The 21493-nt window shown below is 37.0% G+C and overlaps 1 protein-coding gene and 1 pseudogene across 2 annotated transcripts; one reads left to right on the forward strand and one right to left on the reverse strand.

Annotated features, from left to right (window-relative positions):
• Window positions 1–3037: 3037 nt before the first annotated feature.
• Window positions 3038–5272, reverse strand: LOC149026182 (rust resistance kinase Lr10-like; annotated as a pseudogene).
• A 2319-nt stretch (window positions 5273–7591) lies between these two features.
• On the forward strand, window positions 7592–20155 carry LOC149026183 (putative leucine-rich repeat receptor-like serine/threonine-protein kinase At3g14840). 2 transcript variants are annotated; one of them, XM_089146432.1, is made up of 23 exons: window positions 7592–7952; window positions 8396–8564; window positions 10640–10717; window positions 10863–10931; window positions 11030–11101; window positions 11253–11324; window positions 11441–11512; window positions 11618–11689; window positions 11819–11890; window positions 11996–12070; window positions 13550–13621; window positions 13729–13791; window positions 13948–14013; window positions 14135–14173; window positions 14333–14376; window positions 15835–16214; window positions 16292–16490; window positions 16940–17086; window positions 17486–17604; window positions 17707–17917; window positions 18872–19106; window positions 19411–19561; window positions 19696–20155. In XM_089146432.1, the coding sequence occupies exons 1-23, from the start codon at window positions 7829–7831 to the stop codon at window positions 20101–20103; spliced, it is 3009 nt and encodes a 1002-aa protein (XP_089002558.1). In that variant the 5' UTR covers window positions 7592–7828; the 3' UTR covers window positions 20104–20155. The 2 variants fall into 2 exon arrangements, with proteins under 2 accessions (XP_089002558.1, XP_089002559.1); XM_089146433.1 differs by having other exon boundaries at window positions 14336–14376.
• Window positions 20156–21493: the final 1338 nt, after the last annotated feature.

Genomic DNA, 21493 nt, shown 5'->3' on the forward strand with positions numbered 1-21493 from the left:
AAGTTATTAGGTAAACACAATCTTAATAATTATGTACAGCAGCATATTCAAACTCCAACTCATTTGGCTCCCTCAACATATCATACTCAGCTGGAAAATCATCAGTGAATCCATTCAGATGGAGCTTGGGATGCCTCCACAAAAGGTAGTGGACATGGATGCCTAATTTGGATGGGACCTCGATCGGTGGTGCTTTTGTTGCAGCAAGAGCCAGATTTGTATAGGTTTTTCAGCTTTAACAAATGAGCTCAAAGCCGTTCAGGACTCAATTTACATGGCTAGAATTCTCCCACTGGATCGAATTGCAATCTTCTCAGGTAGTAGGATTACAGTGTTAGACCTTAGTGGGGAAAGATCAGTCTATGGATTGGACTAGTAGTAGCTTAGTCTTGGATATCCTTAAACATCAATCTAGTTTTGCATCTTTGAAATTTCTTTGTGTTTAATAGAACAAAGTATAGGTTTGCAAATTATTTTGCAAAAGGGTTCAAAGAAAATTTTCTTCGTCTTTGTGGTAGTCAGTCCTTGCCCCCACCCCCTCTTTTATTGCATATAATTCTTTAAACACCTCCTTCCAGAATATCTCTAGAGAGGCGAATATAGGGTTTTTTTTTTTTTCTCTTCTCTTGATAAACTATATTCATTCAAATATTAAATGAAACATTTAAAAGTTACTTGAAACTCACACTTGCCTTGACCCTTCCTCCAATCATGGTCAAAGCCATCAATAGGAGGAAAAGTCAGCACCAACAAACAGGCAACGAAACAGAGTGACAGCACCACTAGAAAACTGAGTTCTGTATTTATTTGCCTATCGATCTATTTCTATCCAAATCAAAGACAATTCAAAGATAAATTTAACCACAGGAACATCCCTAATTCCTAGACAAGTTCATAATTCTATCAGAGAAAAGAAAACAAAAGGTCATGACTTCTATGCCGTGGTTTCCGCGGTCCTTCCTGGACCTTCGAGGCAAATTTCATTCATGTCTCATTCTAAATTAGCCAAAACGAAATTGTAATGTGGGAGGAAGTTTGATTCGCCCATAATAATAATAATAATAGTGAATAGGTCAAGTCATACAAAGTCTATTGATGACTGCTGCTTCCATGTTTTTTACTTACAAAGTCGTGACAACTTTGCGTATAGGGTGTGCAAGTATTAGTCATGTGAACTATTAGTGCAAGCATTAACCTCATTGGCTTAGCCCCTCTGTGAATCTTGTCTAGTCTACAAAAGCAGGTAACGATCATATACCCAAGTTAAAGAGCCTACAACTATCCAATACAAGAACTAATTAAACAAGAAAAAATACCCAATTTGTGGTACCAAATATGTGCTCTCATGTTTCTCCACCACACCATAAAGGTGGGACCCACCTTTGAGTATTGATAATGTATCAAAGGTAAGACTAAGTTAAATCCCATGTGGACCCAGATCCACATCCTCTATGATTACTTTTTTTTTTTGGATATGAGGTTCATCCCGGGCTAGCTTGCGCGCACAACGATTACATTCTCAAGGGAGCTTTTATATAATTAATGCCGCCGAATTCCTCTATAATTACTTTTCATACATTCCTTACAATTCCCTCCTAGGATTGTGCCATGTGGCATTAAGCAATCCAAGGGTCACCAATTAAAATTGATTTTATTTAAATCCACCTAGATATATTCCTCTCTCCTCTTTCTTCTCTCTTTCCAAAATTAAGAAAAACCCTGAATCTTCTGCCCGTTGTGAGCATAGAAGACAGAGTGAGACGATCGCTCCAATTCCAGAGATCTCTCTGAATTTTGTGAAGAGAGAGGAGAGAGCCGTGAGCCTATAGAGGTTTAATCCAGGCTTTTTCCAAATTTCTTGAAGAGAGAAAAGAGAGCTGTGAGCAAAATTTCTTCAAGAGAGAGGAGAAAGCCGTGAACAGAAGAGAAAGTGAGAGGCAAAAAAAAACGTAGAAGATTCAAGGTTTTTCTGAATTTCAGAAAGAGAGAGGAGAGAGGAATATCTTGGTGGTTTTAAATAAAATCAAATTTAATTTTAATTGATGACCGTTAGATTACTTAATCCCACTTGGCACAATTCTTTGAAGGAATTGTAAGGAATTGTATGGAAAGTAATTATAGAGGATGTGGATCCGCGTGGACCCCATTCTTATTCTTATACTCATGCGATGGATAGGGTGATGTTGTAGATATCTCCACGAGAAGAGCATTTTGCCACGCAAGTGATTTGCCCTCCCAGCGGTGGAATGGATATTAGGGTGATGCTCATCTCCCCGGCTCACTTGTAGGATATCTCAGGCGGATGCCGTGAAGAGCATTTTGCTCTCTGAGCAAGTGATGTTGTGGATATCTCCACAGGGTGAAGAGCACTTTGCTCTCTCATTAACCACTCTGCAAGAAGTAGAGAGAACAAGAACAACCATCATGGTCACTAACAAGTTGTTTATGAAACCGAAGAATTCATTTCCACCTATTCATCTCATCATCACGAACCTTCAAAAAGAGAGGGAATTGAAATTGGAACTGAACCTGATAATGAGTTCAGATCGATAACCCATAAAAGGGAAGCACGAAAATTTCTTCCTAGCTGATGATTGGACTATGGAACTTATTAGATTAAACAGTTGACCGGGGGAGCTAGGTTACTTCATATGAATCATTTCAATGATAAATCGATGCACAAGAGAACATTCAAGATAGAGCTTCGCGGTGTACCGTGTACGTAGTTTGCTGATGATTTAGTCTTGGTTCTAAAGAAAAGAAGTAACAAATGATGAACTAAAAAAGGTTTAAAAATAAACAAGACTAATTAATTGGTGCTTATGCTTGGAATTTTAATTTCTTTTAGTAACATATATATCAGGGCTAGAAATCCTAAAACACTTTTATCACCATAACTCTGGTGTCTTGAAAGAACAACATTAAGTTGCTTTGATCTTTCATTATTGCTAATACTTATTTTACCCCATAAACCTTAATAATATGGAATGATCTCACAAAATACTTGCTTTGCTAAATTTACAAAACCATTAGCATGTTACATCTCATCTTCTTCTAATATAACTTCTAGCTTTGTTTCATATTGCTTCTCAATGTAGCCTGTGATAACTTTTGGTTCTGATGTTGAAGTGAACGGGTTTGGTGGCATTGTTAAGCTTCCCACATCTCCTTCTAGCATTTGAACAACAGTTTTCATAGTTGGACGATATATTGGGTACCATTGTATGCACCATATAGCCACCATTGTTAGTTTCTTGGCAATCGCAGGATCTCCTTTGGCAGCCATCTCACGTAAAAAAATCTTCTCCTTTTTCTAAATGATTATAAATCCATTCCGGTAAGAACACTTGACTCGAATTCTCTACAGTAGAATCGGTGGCCTTCCTTCCCCCAACCATTTCAGCAATAACATTCCATAACTATAGACATCAGATTTGTAAGAAGCATTTCCAAAGTTCCTAGAGAATACTTCTGGTGCTATGTAGCCCATTGTCCCTCTAGTTGCAGTCAGAAACAATGCTTTGCTCCTTCAGACATAACCTTGCTAATCCGAAATCTGATATCTTGGGGTTGAAGTTTTCATCAAGCAAAATGTTATGAGGTTTAATATCAAAATGAAAGATGCGTTGTTCACATCCTTGATGAAGATATTCAATTCCTCTAGCTATGCTGATTGCAATGTCCTGAAGCTTCGACCAACCTAATGGTGGAGCATTAGAATGTTCAGAGAAAATGAACTTCTTTGTGACTCATTCGGCATGAATTCATAGAGTAAAGCTCACTTGAACCCTTCGGAGCAAAAACCCAAAAGGCAAACCACATTAACGTGGTGAATCCGTCCCATGGTGCACACTTCATTAATGAACTCCACTCCATCACCTCCCAGAGATTTAAGGATCTTCACAGCAACAAGAGTCCCGTTAGCAGGGAGACGGCCTTGGAATACGGTTCCATTAGCTCCTTGTCCTAATTTGCACTTAAATTGTTGGGTCATTCTTTTGACATCTGAATAGGAGTACCTGGTTGGCTTCTGATAGTTGTAGGCTTCCAAAAACTTTTCCACCTCAGGTTGATTCTCCATTTCCTTCTTTCTTTTCAATTCTCTGGACCAATAAACCTTGATGCTGATGGTTGTTAGTACCACAAGAAGAAAAAAACCAATGGCCACACCTACAATATTGAGAAAATAATCACTAGGACACCAATCTTTTTATCAACATTTATGCGAACACATTGATGATCAGTGAGAAAGTATATATCACCTGTGATTGTATGCTTTACTAGGGCACCTGCATGGAATGAATAGTTGCAAAAATTTAATTAGTACCATTGCTAATCTGTGCTCCAATGTAATTGGAAATTACAAGTCACATGGCCTATCTGATTTTCTTCATAAAACTGTACAAGATATGAATCCTCAAGCTATGCATATCTGTAACCATATTAACTACCAAAAAACAGAGAATCTGGATACATGGAGAGGGAGAGATGAGATAATACCAAGGTTGTCAAAACATCCTAATTCCTCAGTAGTTTCATTGATGAACCCACATGCCTTCCCGGCGGATTGACAGATGTGGCATTCCGGCAAGTCCCAGCTCAAAGTGATTCTTGAATCACCTCCATGGAGCAAGCCATGTCGGTAGTTATAAGGGACACAGACTGTCTTCACCAAGGAGCAAGAAGGGCGAATTTCACTTAGAAGGGTTCTAGAGTACACGAGCTAATAATAATGCCCAGGGTTGCTCATGCAAGGGATGGAGACTTTAGCTTCTGCATCATTTTGTAGTGAACAATCAAAGAACGTGTAATCAACCCCGTAATCCCAGTTATCTTCAAACCAATTAGGACGTTGAAAAGATATCGATGAGTTTCTGTACTTGTTTACTTCACAGTTGCCTGCTGAATGATAAGAATTGAGATCGAAGAAGAGGGCAACAAAACAATTGTTGGAGTTATAGATGGACAGAGTTTGAGAACAGTAAGATATGGATCGTACGTAGATAAGCCCTGATGATGATGATGACGACGATGACGAAGATGGAAGGTCTAGCACAGTGCGGCTACCGTTGCAGTACAACTCGAAGCCAGGGTACCCACAATGTTTATGCTGCTCATGGTCTCCCTTAATGACTCTAAATGGAAAGCGGATCTCGGGGCCATGGCGGCTACACTTGGCCATTGGGCAGTTGTCGTTACCTAGGCATGCTCCGATCAACCGCAGAGAGATTAACGATGGCACGATGATGAAGCCTCCACTGATCCTTGCCATGTCCGATGCAATGTAGCAGTGAAGCAATTTCTTCGTTTCTTATGGATAGATTCTGCAAATACATGATCAAGAAAAATACGAACGTGGATCGAGCAATAATTAATACGGAGAAGAATTTAGGAATGTGTGTGTTGATATGAAAGCCTGCTTGTCCTTCCGTTCCTGCAAAACACATGTTCGACCTTGGGTGGTCGAGATACATCTCCGACGGGCAAGTCAGTACCAATGATATGATCTCAACTACTCAATGGAAAATTCAAGTAATTGATCACACAAAGTATGAATGCTTACCCCATAATGTTTACCTGAAATGTTTATATAGTGTGAGATAATAGAGTTATATTCGGAATGTAACTTTAAGATGAGTTGTTCTAGGAAAATAACTCCATAAAGAGTTCTTTACCTAACTTATCTTTTCATCAAGTTGATAGATAATAGGAATCTATCATTATCAGGTTCCGTGAACAAGCTGGTCGGACCTACCATTATCGGTATGGTCGAGATAATTAACCCTAGCTGAGCCAGAAGGTCGGACCGGTCATAGTGAAATGACCATTTTGGTCATTAACAGGGTGTAAGCTAGGAGGGAGCGATGGAGTCATTTTTCTCGAGTCATCAGTCAATGGAGTTTTACGTAGATTGGCTTTTTCCAAATTAGCTTTTCAAGAGGAGCTGGCAAGTTGCAAATATTGCACCAAGACTCCCAGGTGACCTGATTGGCTAAGAATAAACTATTGTGATAGGCTGATAGCACCAGCAGAAAATTGTCTTCTTCTGTTTCTATCCAATCAAACACAATTCTAAGATAAATTTTCTTCTTTGGCGTAGTTTCCCCGGCCCCAGCCAGACCTTCTTTCAAGTCAAGTCAAGTCAATTCATGCATATATGTAATGTTGACTACCAGAGCATCACACGCCTAAGAATACCAAGAGGTCTAAGAGACTAAGACATTGGTAGACTCATCTTTTTGTTTTTGTTGGTAGTCATGTGAAATCGTTCATTTAGTTGTGCTTCCAACCCGTCCAAAATTAAAGTAACATTGTCTAACACGCGTTGCCATTTCTTTGAATTGCCGTGTTCTTTACTTGCAAAGGGTTTTTACTTTTTATAAAGCATTTACTTGAAAAGTCTATGTAGGCCATGTTCTGTGATGCAAAGTCCATGCATGACTTTTTATAACTTATGATTTCTATAATGGAAACTTAGTGTTAGATCACGCAAAATGAAAGTAATGAACTAATATAATATATTTTTGAGGTTAATGATTGAACCCTTATGAGATTTGAACCAAGCAAGAACCTAGAGTGACCCAATCATAGCTATATATTAATTTATATAATATTAATAATTCTATATGACTTGAGACTTTGGTCGTCAGCTTTAATCAAGAAAGGTCATATTATCATGGGCCCTGATCCGAGAAGTGTGGAACATGATGTAATCAAGTGAGTACATCTTATATATATTGTATATGTATGTTTCTATCAAAAAGAATTGTTTGAATCAATTGCAATTGTTTAAATATTTTTAATATTTTATTTTATGTACTCTCTTATCCAACAAGTGATTTAATTTTTTAAGTGAAAATGTTTTTGTAAATAAATTTATTGATAGATTTTGGATTGAATATTGAATATTGTTGTTGAAATGCTAACCTAAAATAAAAAGAAAGCAATTAAGCAAATAGATAATACTAAAAAAAAAGAGAAGGTAGAGGCTGAACAGTCGTGTAAATTTCTAGGCTAAATGCTCCAAGAAATTCTATCATTAAATTTGATAGGATTACATTTGAATTGTCGATCATAGACAATCCAGATTTAATTCAATAAATTTTAATTTATTTTATTTTTAATTCTAGTAAAATTTTTTCTTCATCAATGGTGGCAACTATAGATAATGCGACCATCCATTCAGATTTGTCTTAATGCAAGAAAAATCTTTCCTCTCCAGTAGATGAAGAGAAACTCAGTCATCCTAAATATATATATATATAATTTTATATGTTTGAAAACTTTTAAAGAAATACTTCAACATGTGATATATAATTATTTGTAGATGGGTAACCATTTAACAACTAACCACGTCATTTTTATATATAATGAGAAAGATTCAACTTAAGTCAGGTTTACTTGTATTATTGAAGCTGGCAAAATACATTAAAAAGATATCAATTTGTGGGGCTTATAAGTAAAAAATAATAAAATATTTTTATTTTTTAAAAAAAAATTCATCACCCTAATCTTGTGGCCCCTATAATTTGTGGTCAATTGCCCTCAGGAGCACTTTGTGTTCGTATAGAGATGATCCGGGGTTATTTAATTAGAGTTTAGGTATGTTGAGTATCAAATATCAATAAGTAGATCTGCTTTTCTTTCTCATCTTCTCTACGATGGTGAATGGTTGAGAAAGCATTTGAATCGAGTGCAACTAGCTACACAAAGACTAACAACATACAGGAACTTATTCTGCTTCGCTACTGCTGCTATTCACCTCTGCTCCACGAGGAGTTGTTAAGTTAAAGATTCAGGAACTACGAGGAGGAAGAAGAAGAAGAAGATGTTATCGGGAAGAAGCTCTGGTGTTTCTTCCTCAGTTATTGTTGTTATTTGGTTAGTTACTCTGATGAGTTTGGCTTCTTCATTCGTCGGAGCCATGACTACTCCTCTACCAGATGACGAAGGTTACTTATTCTAATAATACTCCCAACTTATTCTCTAAAATTTTGACTTATTTTATTTTTTGAAGTTTCTCTTCTACATTATTAGTTTCCCTTCTCGATCATCGGAGAACTCAGATATTCTTCCGGAAAAAGGAATCTTGATTATTCATTCTTCATTTACTAAAATGATGAACTGTTGGTTGAGTGGTTGTACGTAGCAGCTGTTCTAAGATCGCGAAGCCCCTAAACGGGAAGTTTCACGGCCGGCTGTCCTGCACAACTTACCTTCATTGAATTAAATGAAAACGTGAAAGATGAGAATTTACAAGAAAACGTTGCTTTTTCCAACTTTGAGTTCTCGAAAGAGATCTACGGGCATGCAGGATACGGTGTTTCCTCAACCTTTGTCATCAAAAAAATATATTTTATGAAGAAATGATCGATCTCTTCTATTGTTGTTGCAGTGAATGCTTTGAGAGAAGTAGGGATATCGTTGGGGAAGACTTGGAATTTCAGTGTGGATCCATGTAGCGGTAAATCGGGATGGGCAATAGTTAATGCCACCAGGGGATTCGAGAATGCCGTCACTTGCAATTGTTCCTTCCCCGGCGGTACTTGTCATGTCATCAGCATGTAAGTTTGTCATCTTTTTAGGTTAAAAAGTTAAAAAGTGGGAGGTTTTTCTTTTTTAAATAACGATGCATGGTTGAAGGCTATTATAGAGTTGAATCTATGAGCTCTTTTTGAAAAGATATTGATCACTACATTCAGGAAGGGAAATTGATAAACTCTTACTAAAAAAATCTGTCCGATGTATATTCACCGGATGGAGCTTCAGTGTTGTGCAATTAATGCACAACATTGAGTTGCGTGCGGTGAGGATGGAATGAAAAGCAGGTGAAATCTCAATCACTTGATTTACATTTTTTTTTTTTTACTTTTCAACCACACCAATTTGTAAAAAAATAAAAAAAATGCAAAATGAGTGGTCGACATTTTGACCTTGACCCCTAAAAAAGATCGTAACCATACGCAGCTTAGTGCTGCGCATCAAGCTGCAGTTCAAATTGCAGTTATGCCATATTTCTTGTGCTTTCTACCATGTGTTGATTTGAAATAATTCTTTTTCTTTGAGCCAAACTTGACATATATAATTGAAGAGTAGAACAGTTGTGCAATGTAGGTAGCAGATAATTTATTAGTTTTACTTGTCCATGTTAATGAAAGATTGACATTCTCCATGAATTATTGATCACATCATTTCTAAGTCTAGGTATGGAAATCATCGATCCACAGAGATTTTTCTCCGCCTAATCTTTCAGCTTTATAACACTTTTGACTTTTCACACACACACAAGCAAGCACGCACACATGCACACACACGCGCACATACACACACACACACACACACACTCTTGTGAGGATTTTCCAAGAGGTCACCTATCTTAGTATTACTCTCGCCCAAGTATGCTTAACTTTGAAATTCTAATAGAATCTAATACATTAATACCACGGTACTGTGTGTCGGCGATATACGGCGATCAATTGGTGTGTCGCTAGGGGACGACACAAAACACCCCCTAGTGACACGATATATCCCTTAAGTTGGCAATTATTCTAGCGATGGAGGAGGGAAAGCAGGAGGTTGTGGAGATGGAGTAGTGAGTGGACGTGATGGTGAGGGTGGTGACTGTGTTGAACAGAAGGACCCTCTTGAAGAGGGATTTCGAAGGAGAACAAATGGGGTTTGATCGGAGACGGAGAGAGGTTCTCCGGCAGCAAAGTTGGTAAGAGTAGAGCCAGTGAGGTGGAGAGAGCAGAGGTAGTCGGAATGAGCAGCGGCGAGGTGTGCCAAGCGTAAACGGCTTCTTTCATGAGGCGGCGCGCTCCTTGCACCTGTCTCACAAATCACAATGTCTTCATTGTCGAGCCCGAAGACTTCTCTGCTAAAAAAAAAAAAAAAAAAAAAACAGAGCAAAGGAAATTAACGGTTCTGGTCTTGCGGGGATAAAAAAACCCTAGTGTTCTGGTGGTTGCCCAAGACACTATGAAAGGCTGCTATAGATCTCCGGCGAAAAATCAGAACTTTGATAAAGCTGAAATGGTGAAGCGGCAAGCTGTTAGTGCTCACTGTCTCTCTGTCTCTATTGATGAGATGTTTCTTTTTCTTTGCCCAAGTTGTAATGGTTATTTCAATTGGGTGTTCGATTCTCGGAAGTAAAATTCGTCGACATGTCGGCCCTGTGTCGACGTGTCGATGGTGTCGCTAGGCACCAACACAGGGACACTAGTCGACCTGTCGGGACCGTGATTAATATTGATATGATGGCACCTACCACTATTATATATATCAGAAAGTCTATATAAAGAGACTGTTACTACTCTATTAAAACATCAATTTAAAAGATTGTTACCACTATATATATATTATGCTTTGATCATCGAGATTCAAATATTCAATCAGTTCTTGTTTGAAATCGAAGTACAGCTATCGATAATCGATTCCAACATGGCTTGTTCTACCAATTCGGTTCTAATTTCAGATAGAAAGACCAATATCTCCATTAAGTAGGACCGAATGTCTTTTGGCTGCCACTCTGCCAGCTTGTTGGACCCGGTCTGATGGGTCAATTGGATCCGGTCCGATGGGTCAATTTTTGAGGATATCTCTGAGCTGTTGCACTAATAAATGACCGTTTGATTTGCAGAATTCTTAGAGCTCAGGGTCTACAAGGCGTCCTACCTGCTGGAGAAGTACTGCTTAAGCTTCCCTACCTCAGCCAACTGTAAGAGTCTTTGAAGTATTTCATCTTATCTGGCTTAACACAGAAAAATGAAAAAAGAAACAATTATCTTCTTTGTCAACTAATTTTACTTCAAAGTTCAAACTTCAAACCCGTTTTCTCCTTCTCTCTCGATCTCTCTGCACAGTCGGCTCAGTCTCAACTTCCTTAGCGGTACAATCCCTGCAGAATGGGGTTCCGTGCCATTGGCGGACGTGTAAGTTTTCCCTTTCTTATCTTCGCTATATGTATGAATCAAGATATTTTGTTCGTTAGTCCCTGAAAACTTAGGTTGACGGAGAGATGTCCTTGTAGCTACCTTCGTGGAAACCGTTTGTCGGGTCCAATTCCAGTGGAACTTGGGAACATCAGCACTCTCAGATTCCTGTAAGTTTTGATTTTCAACCCTTATTTTCTTTTTCATTGGGTTTTTTTTTTTAATTCCTCTTGAATTTGATATCCTTTTTAAGAGATTTATTATGTCATGGAATGTCTTGACTGCTCTCGTCATTGGGATTCGATCTGTTGGTTATTACAGTGCGATTTCCTCGAATTATTTCACTGGGCCATTGCCAGAGGCACTTGGAAACCTAACCAACCTGGTGGAGTTGTAAGTTTCTACTACTATACCAACCTGTCCTGCTCTGTTTTTTTTTCTCTCCTCCTTTTTGAGGTTTATGATGACTCATTTTTTCCCAAAATGCTTTACTTTTCCGGGACATGCAGTCGGATAAGCCAAAACAACTTCACTGGAAAGATACCCAGTTTTATAAACAACTGGAAAAAACTTAAAATATTGTAAGAATTTTCTTTACAGAATCCCTCCAAGAGCCCTACTAAGAGAAGAGTAGTTCAAAATTTTCACTTGGTTAATTCTCCTTGTCTTTATTGTATCATTGGCAGGGCCATGCAGGCAAGTGGTTTGGAAGGGCCAATTCCTCCTGAAATTTCTAATTTGACATCTTTAACTGACTTGTGAGTGGAAGACTTATCTTTCTATAATCTTTCTGGTTTGTACGTTGTTACATTCCTTTTGTGTTCTTCATTGAAGCAAACTCGGATAGCTAGTATGGATGAAACTTTTTTTTGTTTTTTTTTACCCAGGCGGATCAGTGACATAACCGGACCAGAAATGGAGTTTCCTTCACTGTGTAACATGAAAAGCATGAATATTCTGTAAGTTGAATTAATGTTTATATTATCTCTCAAAGCTAATTGCAAGTCGTGCGTTTTTATTATTTTGGCTGGTTGAAGTTACAATACTTTGATCACTTCTTTTAGAATATTAAGGAGTTGCAATATTATTGGACGACTGCCCGATTATTGTCTCCGTGGGAAGAAAACACCAAATCAATTGTAAGTACAATCCTTTCTCTGTCACCTCCCCCCTCCCGCTCGACCCATTCTTTACCAAAGTCTCTTTATCTTTTGGTTTTTACTTACCACCCGTTGACCTAAATATACGTTTACCTTTCCATAATATATGAGACGATATTATGATAAGTTCATCTTTTTGCACATTGGCCATGACAAATTAAGTTCATCTTTGAAAACCTGTTGAAATAATATATATTATACATAAACAGTGGGGAGGGGGAATCCAAAACAGTGTATCTGTAGATTGGGCTCCAGCGTCTGCAATATAAAGAATTCATCACCAACTAACACATATCAGTCGTACTTTTTGCAAAAAAAAAGGAAAAAGAAAAAAATTGCGAAATAGAGGCTAAAGTAAGTAAGAGTGAACTAATGTGTAGAAAAAGAAGTACCAAGAACATATTACCACTGCAAATATCCATGGCCACCCATAGTTAATGAAGTGAAGAGTGAGAACCTCTAGTGTAAGTATGTCAGTTTATATTATATATATAGGGAAGGTTTATTCTGTTACATCTGCGTTGGACTTCATTAAAGTATTCTCAATGTGAGATGTCAAAAGAATTTTGATGACAAGTTACTCCATGGGTTCGGAATTGGTTATGTGTTGTATGCAACAGTTAGGTTCTCAATCAAGGGCGGACCCAGGATTTAATATTAGGGGGCCGAAGAATGAAAGCCAGATAACCTTCCCGTTGGGGAAGCATTAATGTTTTTTTGCCACACATATTGTGTGGCCCTTATAAGACCTATTGAGGATCCCACCTCTAAATTATTTTATTATATTAGAGAATAACCTACATATATTTGTGGGGCCCACACATATTTGAAAGAAAAATGTAAATTTTTAGTAATGATATTTTTCTCCACAAAATATAGGTAAATTAAAACAACAATACAAATATATATATATACCAATTTTTTTTAGAGTAAGAGATGCAAACCAATGGTGCAAGAGCAAGAGAATCTCAAACATCAGTTCGTATGTAAATGTCTGCTTAATATTGTCATTTAGTATTAATAAAGTAAGTATAATACTAAATGACAATATTAAGCAGACATTTACATAGGAACCGATGTTGAGTATCCAAAAATATAAAACAGCCACCCAAGAAAAAAACATTCACTATTGGGGAGAAGTGAACATTACTTCCTCTGCTAACAACACCAACGTACACAAGTGGCAGGTGCCCACCTGCATTTGCTAGTTGCTACTGTCTCTATCATTTGCTCCTGTGTCGTCAATAAATGCTAACATAGTTTGATATGATGCTAGTTTCTTCTACTAGGAGTTTGTTCCCAGATTTCCTATCGTAAATATTGCACACGACATGTTGAAATGTTCTTTCTTTTTGTTGATATAGGTAACTGCTGATAGCAGATGTCAAAAGATAAAATTCTCTTAGGGGACTTTCTTTAGACCCAAAACCTCATTTTTGCTTCCATTTTTGTATGCAGAGATCTCAGCTTTAATAAGCTGGTTGGAGAAATTCCATTCTCTTATGTTAGATTGAAAAACATACAATTCATGTAAGTGAGTTTCCGTTGTAATAACCTCTAGGAGAATTAGTGTCAGCTTACCATACTAGTAAGATTTGGAAACTGCATAATCCAAGAACTCCATCTCTTGTGATTAGGTATCTAACTGGAAATTTGCTGAATGGTGCTGTTCCTGACTGGATGAAGAATGCCAAAAGCATGTATGTTGGTACCCCTTTGATTTTACTCCTGACTGGTACTTCCAAGATGGTTTTCGTATTACTACTCTATGATACCTATTTTTGAGGTTTGAAAATTTGTAATTAATATGAAAAATATTTCAGATTATTGAGATTATAATTTTCTGTGATGCATAGTGATCTTTCCTACAACAACTTCTCATACGGAAGCTCGGGAGCGTCTACCTGTAAACAGTATAATGTGTAAGAATGCATACCAGTAGTTTCAGCTGCTTCCTTGATAACATTCATCTTAATGGCAGTTTCTAGTATTGGATCTTCTTATCTTTTTTCCTTCTTTCTTTTCATTTGTTGGCCCACACAGAAACTTGTATGGAAGCTCTTCATTGGCCTCCAAAAACTTGTAAGTTTCTCCATTTTTTTGGTGAATTTGCGTAACAAATTTTATGTATTTCCCATTTGAATTAATTTTTTAAATTATATTCAAATGCAAAGACGAGAAAAAATTGTAACGTTGTTGATCTCATAATTCTGACTTGATATTAACCTTCTTTTGGTCTAGAAGTGGAGATGTTCCTTGCTTGAAGAGTCTTACCTGCTCAAAGAGTAAGTATATATATATTGTTTCAAAGTTGTAATTTTCAAGTTGTAATGAAAATTTTGCCTTGGTCCTGTTTTTGGTTCTGTTGACATACGCCTAAGCTAGTCATGGTATAGTTTTCATTTACACTTTGTCTAGTTGAATGTAAAATGAACAAAAAAGAAATGAAAACAAAGAAATTAAAGTAAATTTTTTCTAATCATTACCAAAAGTGTAACTAATTCAAAATCTCACTGAATATGATGTTACCTCATTTTTCAACAAAATTACTTATTGTGTTGAATAGAAACTCTGATGGGGATATGATTCTATTTGAAAATTTCATCAATTGTACTTGGTAAGATCTAAGTTCATTACACAATTACACAATCAAAAGTATAAAGATTCCAATTTTCTTCGTTTGTATCAATTTTATTTTCTCTTCATTTCCCTTGTTTGTAACTTGGAGCCTAGATGAACATAATCAGAATATTATTGGATTAAAGCAGCTGATCTAATCCATTTTAAAGGCTGATGAACCATTTTAAGAATTTAATATACCTTTTCCTTGGGAAAAGTGAAGCTATCCAAATTCTGCAAATTGAAATTTGACTGCATATACGTCTTCCCACTACTTGAAAATGAGAGCTGCAGTATTAGTTAAGACTAAATGTATATGTGTAAATATAATTGACTACAGAAATTCATCAGAGTATATACCTTATAGAGGATGAGAAGGCTGAAGATTGTTGGTTCAATCTGAAACTTGCAAATAATTGAAAATAACGTACAGGTGAATAGGAAGACAAATTACTAGTCATCTCATATTTCGTATAGAATGATTTCCCATTTCAATGGCTCCAAATGCAAGAATCTGTTATGTAGGCTGTTCTAGGTGACTTATCTGAATCACTTTGCATAATAAAGGACAAACTTATTTTTGTTGAGATGCCTAGGGAAAACTTTTATTTTTTTATTACACATACTACAAAACAATAACCAATTTCAGTGATTACCCAACTCTTTTTCCATTAAAGAAACGCATATGAAAGAGATTTACAGATGTTGATATGATTTTCTCATCTATATAAGTAATGATTTGCCTCAAAACGTTATCAAAACATTGTTATTGAACTTTCAGATATTAAATTGTGAATTAATGGTTGAGAACCAGTAAGAAGAACATTTATAACCACCCTAAATAGTTGAATTGTTGATTATCAAGCAAGTGAGAGTATTTTGTCTTTTTCCCATGACTGCACTTTTCTTGAGAGAGATGTCGGATCTATTGTCATCCTACTGATATCATTAGTTGGGGGGGGGTTACAGAATGGGGGTATCCAGCTCTTTCATCCTCTGTCCCATAGCGTCTTGCTTGTTTCCAACTTGAAGCACTTAAAGAGATTTTTCTTTAAAAAATACTAATGATGTTCATCTGCTTTGCTCTATCTAATTCGAACTCATGAATTTTGTCTTCTGTGCAGAGTGGTATTCATTCCATATCAATTGTGGTGGACACATTGTCCAAAATGGCAGTACCACTTATGAAGATGACGGGGATCCTGCTGGTCCTTCAAACTTTTTCCTAAGTAGATCATCTAATTGGGGATTTAGTAGCACAGGAAATTTCATGGACGATAACATCGATATTGATACCTATACAACTTCAAATGTGTCCACGCTCTTGATGAGAAACCCTGAATTGTACACAACGGCACGTCTTTCTCCTCTCTCTCTCACTTACTTTGGGTACTGTTTACTGACTGGAAACTACACTGTGAACCTCCACTTTGCGGAAATCATTTTTACGAACGATCACAATTATAGCAGTCTAGGGAGGCGAATATTTGATGTTTATATTCAGGTATTTAAATGACATTGCATAAATTACTTTTAGTGGCTTATAGAAAAGGAGGTTTGGTTATAACTAATTCTATGCAGGGACAATTGGCACTGAAGGATTTCAATATAGTAGATGAAGCTGGTGGAGTTGGGAAGGCTGTCACAAGAAATTTTAGCTCAATTGCTGTAACGGATGGGACTATAGAAATCCGGTTCTATTGGGCTGGGAAAGGGACAACAGAACTCCCTATTCTTGGGAACTATGGTCCTCTCATATCAGCAATTGCTGTAGATCCTGGTAATGATTGTCATCTGTGAAGCCAATTTTTCTCATTATGAATCATCTTGTTGGTGACATGAGTTTTATATTTGTGATGTCAAGATAGACTTTAGTTTCAGTTGATTAAAGTATATAAAATGCATCCTTTTGTCACTCATCATCCTTTTTCCTTTGGTTTGAATCCACATGAAAAGGCAAAATAGTTGAGACATAATTTTATCCGTTATATATGGAAAACTGAAATAGGGTAGAAAAAAATTACAGAGAAGGTGATTTATATTTTAAATTCTAATCCACGAATTTTTTTCTTTCTTTCTTTCTTATTTATTGGCTTATTCGGTTTGGTTGTTCTATTTCAAATTACAATTACAGGAATTCAGATTTTCTTGCTCTGTGTGTGTATTTGAGTTCAATGCAACAGAACATCATCTGATTATTTTAACCGTTTTTATTCTTTCTTCATGCAGAGTTTACACCTCCTCCAGAAGGCGGAAAGAAGATGTCTACAGCATCTGTCATTGGGATTGTGGCTTCAGTGGTGGCCCTTACCTTTATGGTTCTTGGGATTCTTTGGTGGAGAGGCTGTCTAGGACGTAAAAAGATGATGCACCAAGGTACAAACACAAAAACACAGAGAGAGCTTAGAATTGCTGAAAAAGTAAATAAGAAAAAATGGACAACTATTTTCCAATTTCATTTTCATCTATTTCATGATTAACATCAGCTAACAAAGGAACACCATGGATGAACTATCAGTTTCACCTTGATGTTTCCATGCAATCAACTAACTGTTTAAAATATTTGTTTGATCCAGTTACTTATATTCTAGTTACATGGAATCTCCCTATCTTTCTTTCCTTATGCATATTAAGTATGGTTTCTCACACACACTTGGGTTCTTTAGATGGCATGCTTTTTCCCACTTTCAAGATTTGAGAGTTGAATCGAACTTACTAGTCATGAAGCAGAACTTAGTAGGACAATGCTTCTACTTAACTTATCTAATCGTGCAGAGTTGAGAGGTCTAGACCTGCAAACGGGTTCCTTTACCTTGAGGCAAATTAAAGCTGCCACAAATGACTTTGATCCTGCAAACAAGATAGGAGAAGGTGGTTTTGGATCTGTTTTTAAGGTATTCCAAAAAGCTTCAGTCATTACTAATTTGTTGTATTAGTCCTTCCAAATGCATATATGCTTAGTTTGAAGAAATGAGACACTTATTACCACACTGCAGGGCTTATTATCAGATGGCACCATAATAGCTGTTAAGCAACTTTCTTCCAAGTCAAAACAAGGAAATCGTGAGTTTGTTAATGAGATAGGCATGATCTCTGCTCTTCAACATCCTCATCTTGTAAAACTTTATGGATGCTGCATTGAAGGAAACCAGTTGTTGCTAGTTTATGAGTACATGGAAAATAACTGCCTTGCTCGTGCTTTGTTTGGTAAGTGTCATTTGTTCGTTCACATTTTCTTGTGGTGTTAGACAACCCAATTATGTAAGCATAATGAATGAGAGCCTAGTTCCTACATGCCCAACCAAAATGGCAAACCACATGAAACCAAACTTTGTTAGGAGGTAGACCCCTAGTCACTGCTCATTTATCAACCTCAGGCCTACTAGGGTTTGCCACATGAAAAATGTGGGCTATGGGAAGTTAAGCATTAGTTTTTGAAGTTCCATACATGTGCATTGAAAGATGATGGTGTCCACTGTTATCTCTCTATCAGATGTACAGAATAGCGACATTTCAGGTCCGATCTCAGATCCAGATTCATCTCCTCCCTCTGTTTTCCCCTTCTCTTGCGCTTTTGCTTTGTTTTGTTCTTCTGTTTCCTTTCTCTCCCCTTTCTGTTTCAGGTTTCAGCTTCAACTCATCGAGGGATCCAGCCCTTGATAGCCTCTCTAGCATTGGGGGAGAGCCATTGTTGTTTATCTCTCCGTATCAAGTTTGAACTCAGTTTCGATTTAATCTTCTCCCTCTGTTTCTCATTCTCTTTCTCTCTCCCTTTTCTATCGCTCGTCCTGTCTATCTTGGGATGCTACCAGCCCCGGCGCCTATGGTGCTTTGATGGTATCTGCCTCTTGTCCCACACTTTGTTGCAATGAATGCTTTTTGTGCCATTGATCAATCGGGGGAGTCTGCATTGGTTTAGTTATGTTTATTGCCCTTTGGTCCATTTTGTATTTTCTGGTTTGACTATGTGGCTTTGTGCCACTTGTGCTTGTGTTTTGTCTTTACACTTGTTATATTGAGCCTGTCTTCCCAAAAAAAAAATGACTCTACTCTTTGATCCTTAAGGTGGGCATGTAGAAAGGGTTATCATTATGTGTGTTTAGGAAGCACTTGTTTGTAATATGAGCATCTCTAATTTGTCTTTATTTTGATAATGTAAAGGTTCAGAATGTAAACTGAAATTGGATTGGCCTACGAGACAAAAGATCTGTATTGGGATAGCAAGCGGATTAGCTTTCCTCCATGAAGAATCCAGATTGAAGATTGTTCATAGAGACATCAAAGCTACTAATGTTTTACTCGATGAACATCTTAACCCCAAGATATCTGACTTTGGCTTGGCCAAGCTTGATGAAGAGGAGAACACTCACATCAGCACAAGAATTGCTGGAACTATGTGAGTCATTTTAATCCCTCCCGGAAAATCCTGTAGCATTAACAAAAAAGAGAAGACCATTATTTCTTTTTTCATTACCATTAGTATGTATATTCACATCTTGAGATTACCAAATCCCTTATATCTTTCTTTAAAATATTTGATCAGAGTGACTATATATATATACACACATATCCTGAAAACTATTTACTCTGAAAGCTATTTCAACTCTGAGAACTATTGCCCATGCAGGAATTTCAGTGAATTTTTTGTCGTCGAGATTGACTTCATATGTTGAAATCTCTGATTTATCTCTACTTTACAGAGGATATATGGCACCAGAGTATGCCATGAGAGGTTACCTGACTGATAAGGCAGATGTCTACAGTTTTGGGATTGTTGCCTTGGAAATTGTCAGTGGGAAGAGTAACACCAGCTTCAGGCCAAAGGAGGAATGTGTTTACCTTCTAGACTGGGTAACTTTGTTAGCTTGCTATATTTCAGTTTTGTCTGTCTTTACATTTGATACGTTTGCATGTTGTGGAAGATAAATTTATGTGATTGTATTCATCTTCAATACAACAACTCTTATCCCTTGATTATATCTCAGGCCCTTGTTCTGAAAGAAAGAAGAAACTTAATGGAATTAGTGGATGAAAAGTTGGATTTGGAATTCAACAAGGAAGAGGTGTTGACGATGTTAAATGTGGCTTTGCTATGCACAAATGCATCTCCAACTCTTAGACCTACCATGTCAGTTGTGGTAAGCATGCTTGAAGGCCGAGCTACAATTAAGGAGTTTGCACCACATTCAAGTATCACTGGTGAAGATGTGAAATTCAAGGCTATCAGGAACCATTGTCAATATAACCAAGATCTGAGCACGTCCACAATTGAGAGCCTCACCCATAGTACATCTATAGATGGACCGTGGACTGGGTCTACTGGGTCTGTTCCTGATCTTTACCCAGTCAATCCAGATTCCCAATACTGGAACGACAGAAATAGGCTACTGTAAACACTGAGTAGAGTGTTGGTTATGCCAATACTCTCCTGTGTCTTTCTCCTCTTTAAAACAAGATGACAGAGAGAGATATACTCATGTGAGTGTGTGTTCCATTGACCAACATGTAGTTTCGTGTAGTTTACAAATACAGGTTTTGGTATATAATTTATTTTACACATTTCTATGCTTATCTTTTTTCTTCGTTTTCTTGGCACAACAGACAGATGCACATATGGTTGTGGCAACTTGTGTCAAATTTTTGTTAGCATGGAGTTATGATAAAAACAAGCATTCTACTCCAATAAACGGTCATGATTTATAAAGTTCTGTTTTTTGCATATTTCAGCTTAATTGACTGCTCTCCAGTGTCGAACAAAAATCTGTCTCTTTTCCTCATGTATGGCTGCAGATATTGATGAATTAAGACAGGTTGCTAGACAAGATTCTTCATTCTATTTGCTTTATAAAAGGCAAATCTGGATTCGAAAAGATCACTACTTTGTCATATATGTAGCCCAGATTTCATGAGGGGTTGAGGGTCATCGACTTGTGCATGTCGCCCCTCAAATCTCCCGCACCAGAAATACAAGGTGGTTCACCTCTGAGAGCAAGTTGATCTCAGATGTGATACTCTCCTCCCCTTACATATCTGGTGGCTAGACCTGATCGAGAGTAACATACAAACCTGCCCTACAGATAGAGGATCGAGACTCCCGCAATGGTGTACTGCTAGAGAATGGAAATAACTCATAAATTGATGTTACTGTTGTTTGCCTCATTCAATATATTATTATTTTTTTATTTAAATATATGTTTTAATCATGTCATTTATTCCACATTTGTTAATTAGAGAGGCTAACCAACAGCAAAAGATATATAGGATGGTTATGACTGTCTATATTACTAAGCAACCCAAAGTTCAACAATGAACTAGATATAATTACAAGTCAAGGGAAGTTGTTCAGTGTGCCTTGAGGTATTATTGTATAACAATTGCGTGATGGTTGTTGAGACAATTATGTGATAACTATTTTTTGTAATTAAGTGATAGTCGTGTTATATACTCTTTAATAAGGTTAGACTTAAATCCAACTTCCCATTGCTTGTAATTCTATCTATAAGTTGTTAGAGAAATGGTATGTTAGTATTACCGCATCACTGCCACATCAACTTCCATTGATTTTAATTGATGATAATAAACACAAAATACTGATAATCAAATTGAATTGTAAATGTCTAGATCATGCCAAGTGAATCAAATGAAGAACATGAACCGAATATAAGATTGATCAATTCTCCAATAAAGAACCAACTCAAATGAATAACCAAGTCACAAGCAATGTGCTGAACATGAGGACTTGATGCTTGAAGCATAAAAAGATTCAAGAATCAAAATGAAGAT

Source organism: Hakea prostrata, chromosome 2 (genome assembly GCF_041222555.1).
Source record: "Hakea prostrata isolate BN-2017 chromosome 2, UWA_Hpros_2, whole genome shotgun sequence".
Classification (NCBI taxonomy): domain Eukaryota; kingdom Viridiplantae; phylum Streptophyta; class Magnoliopsida; order Proteales; family Proteaceae; genus Hakea; species Hakea prostrata.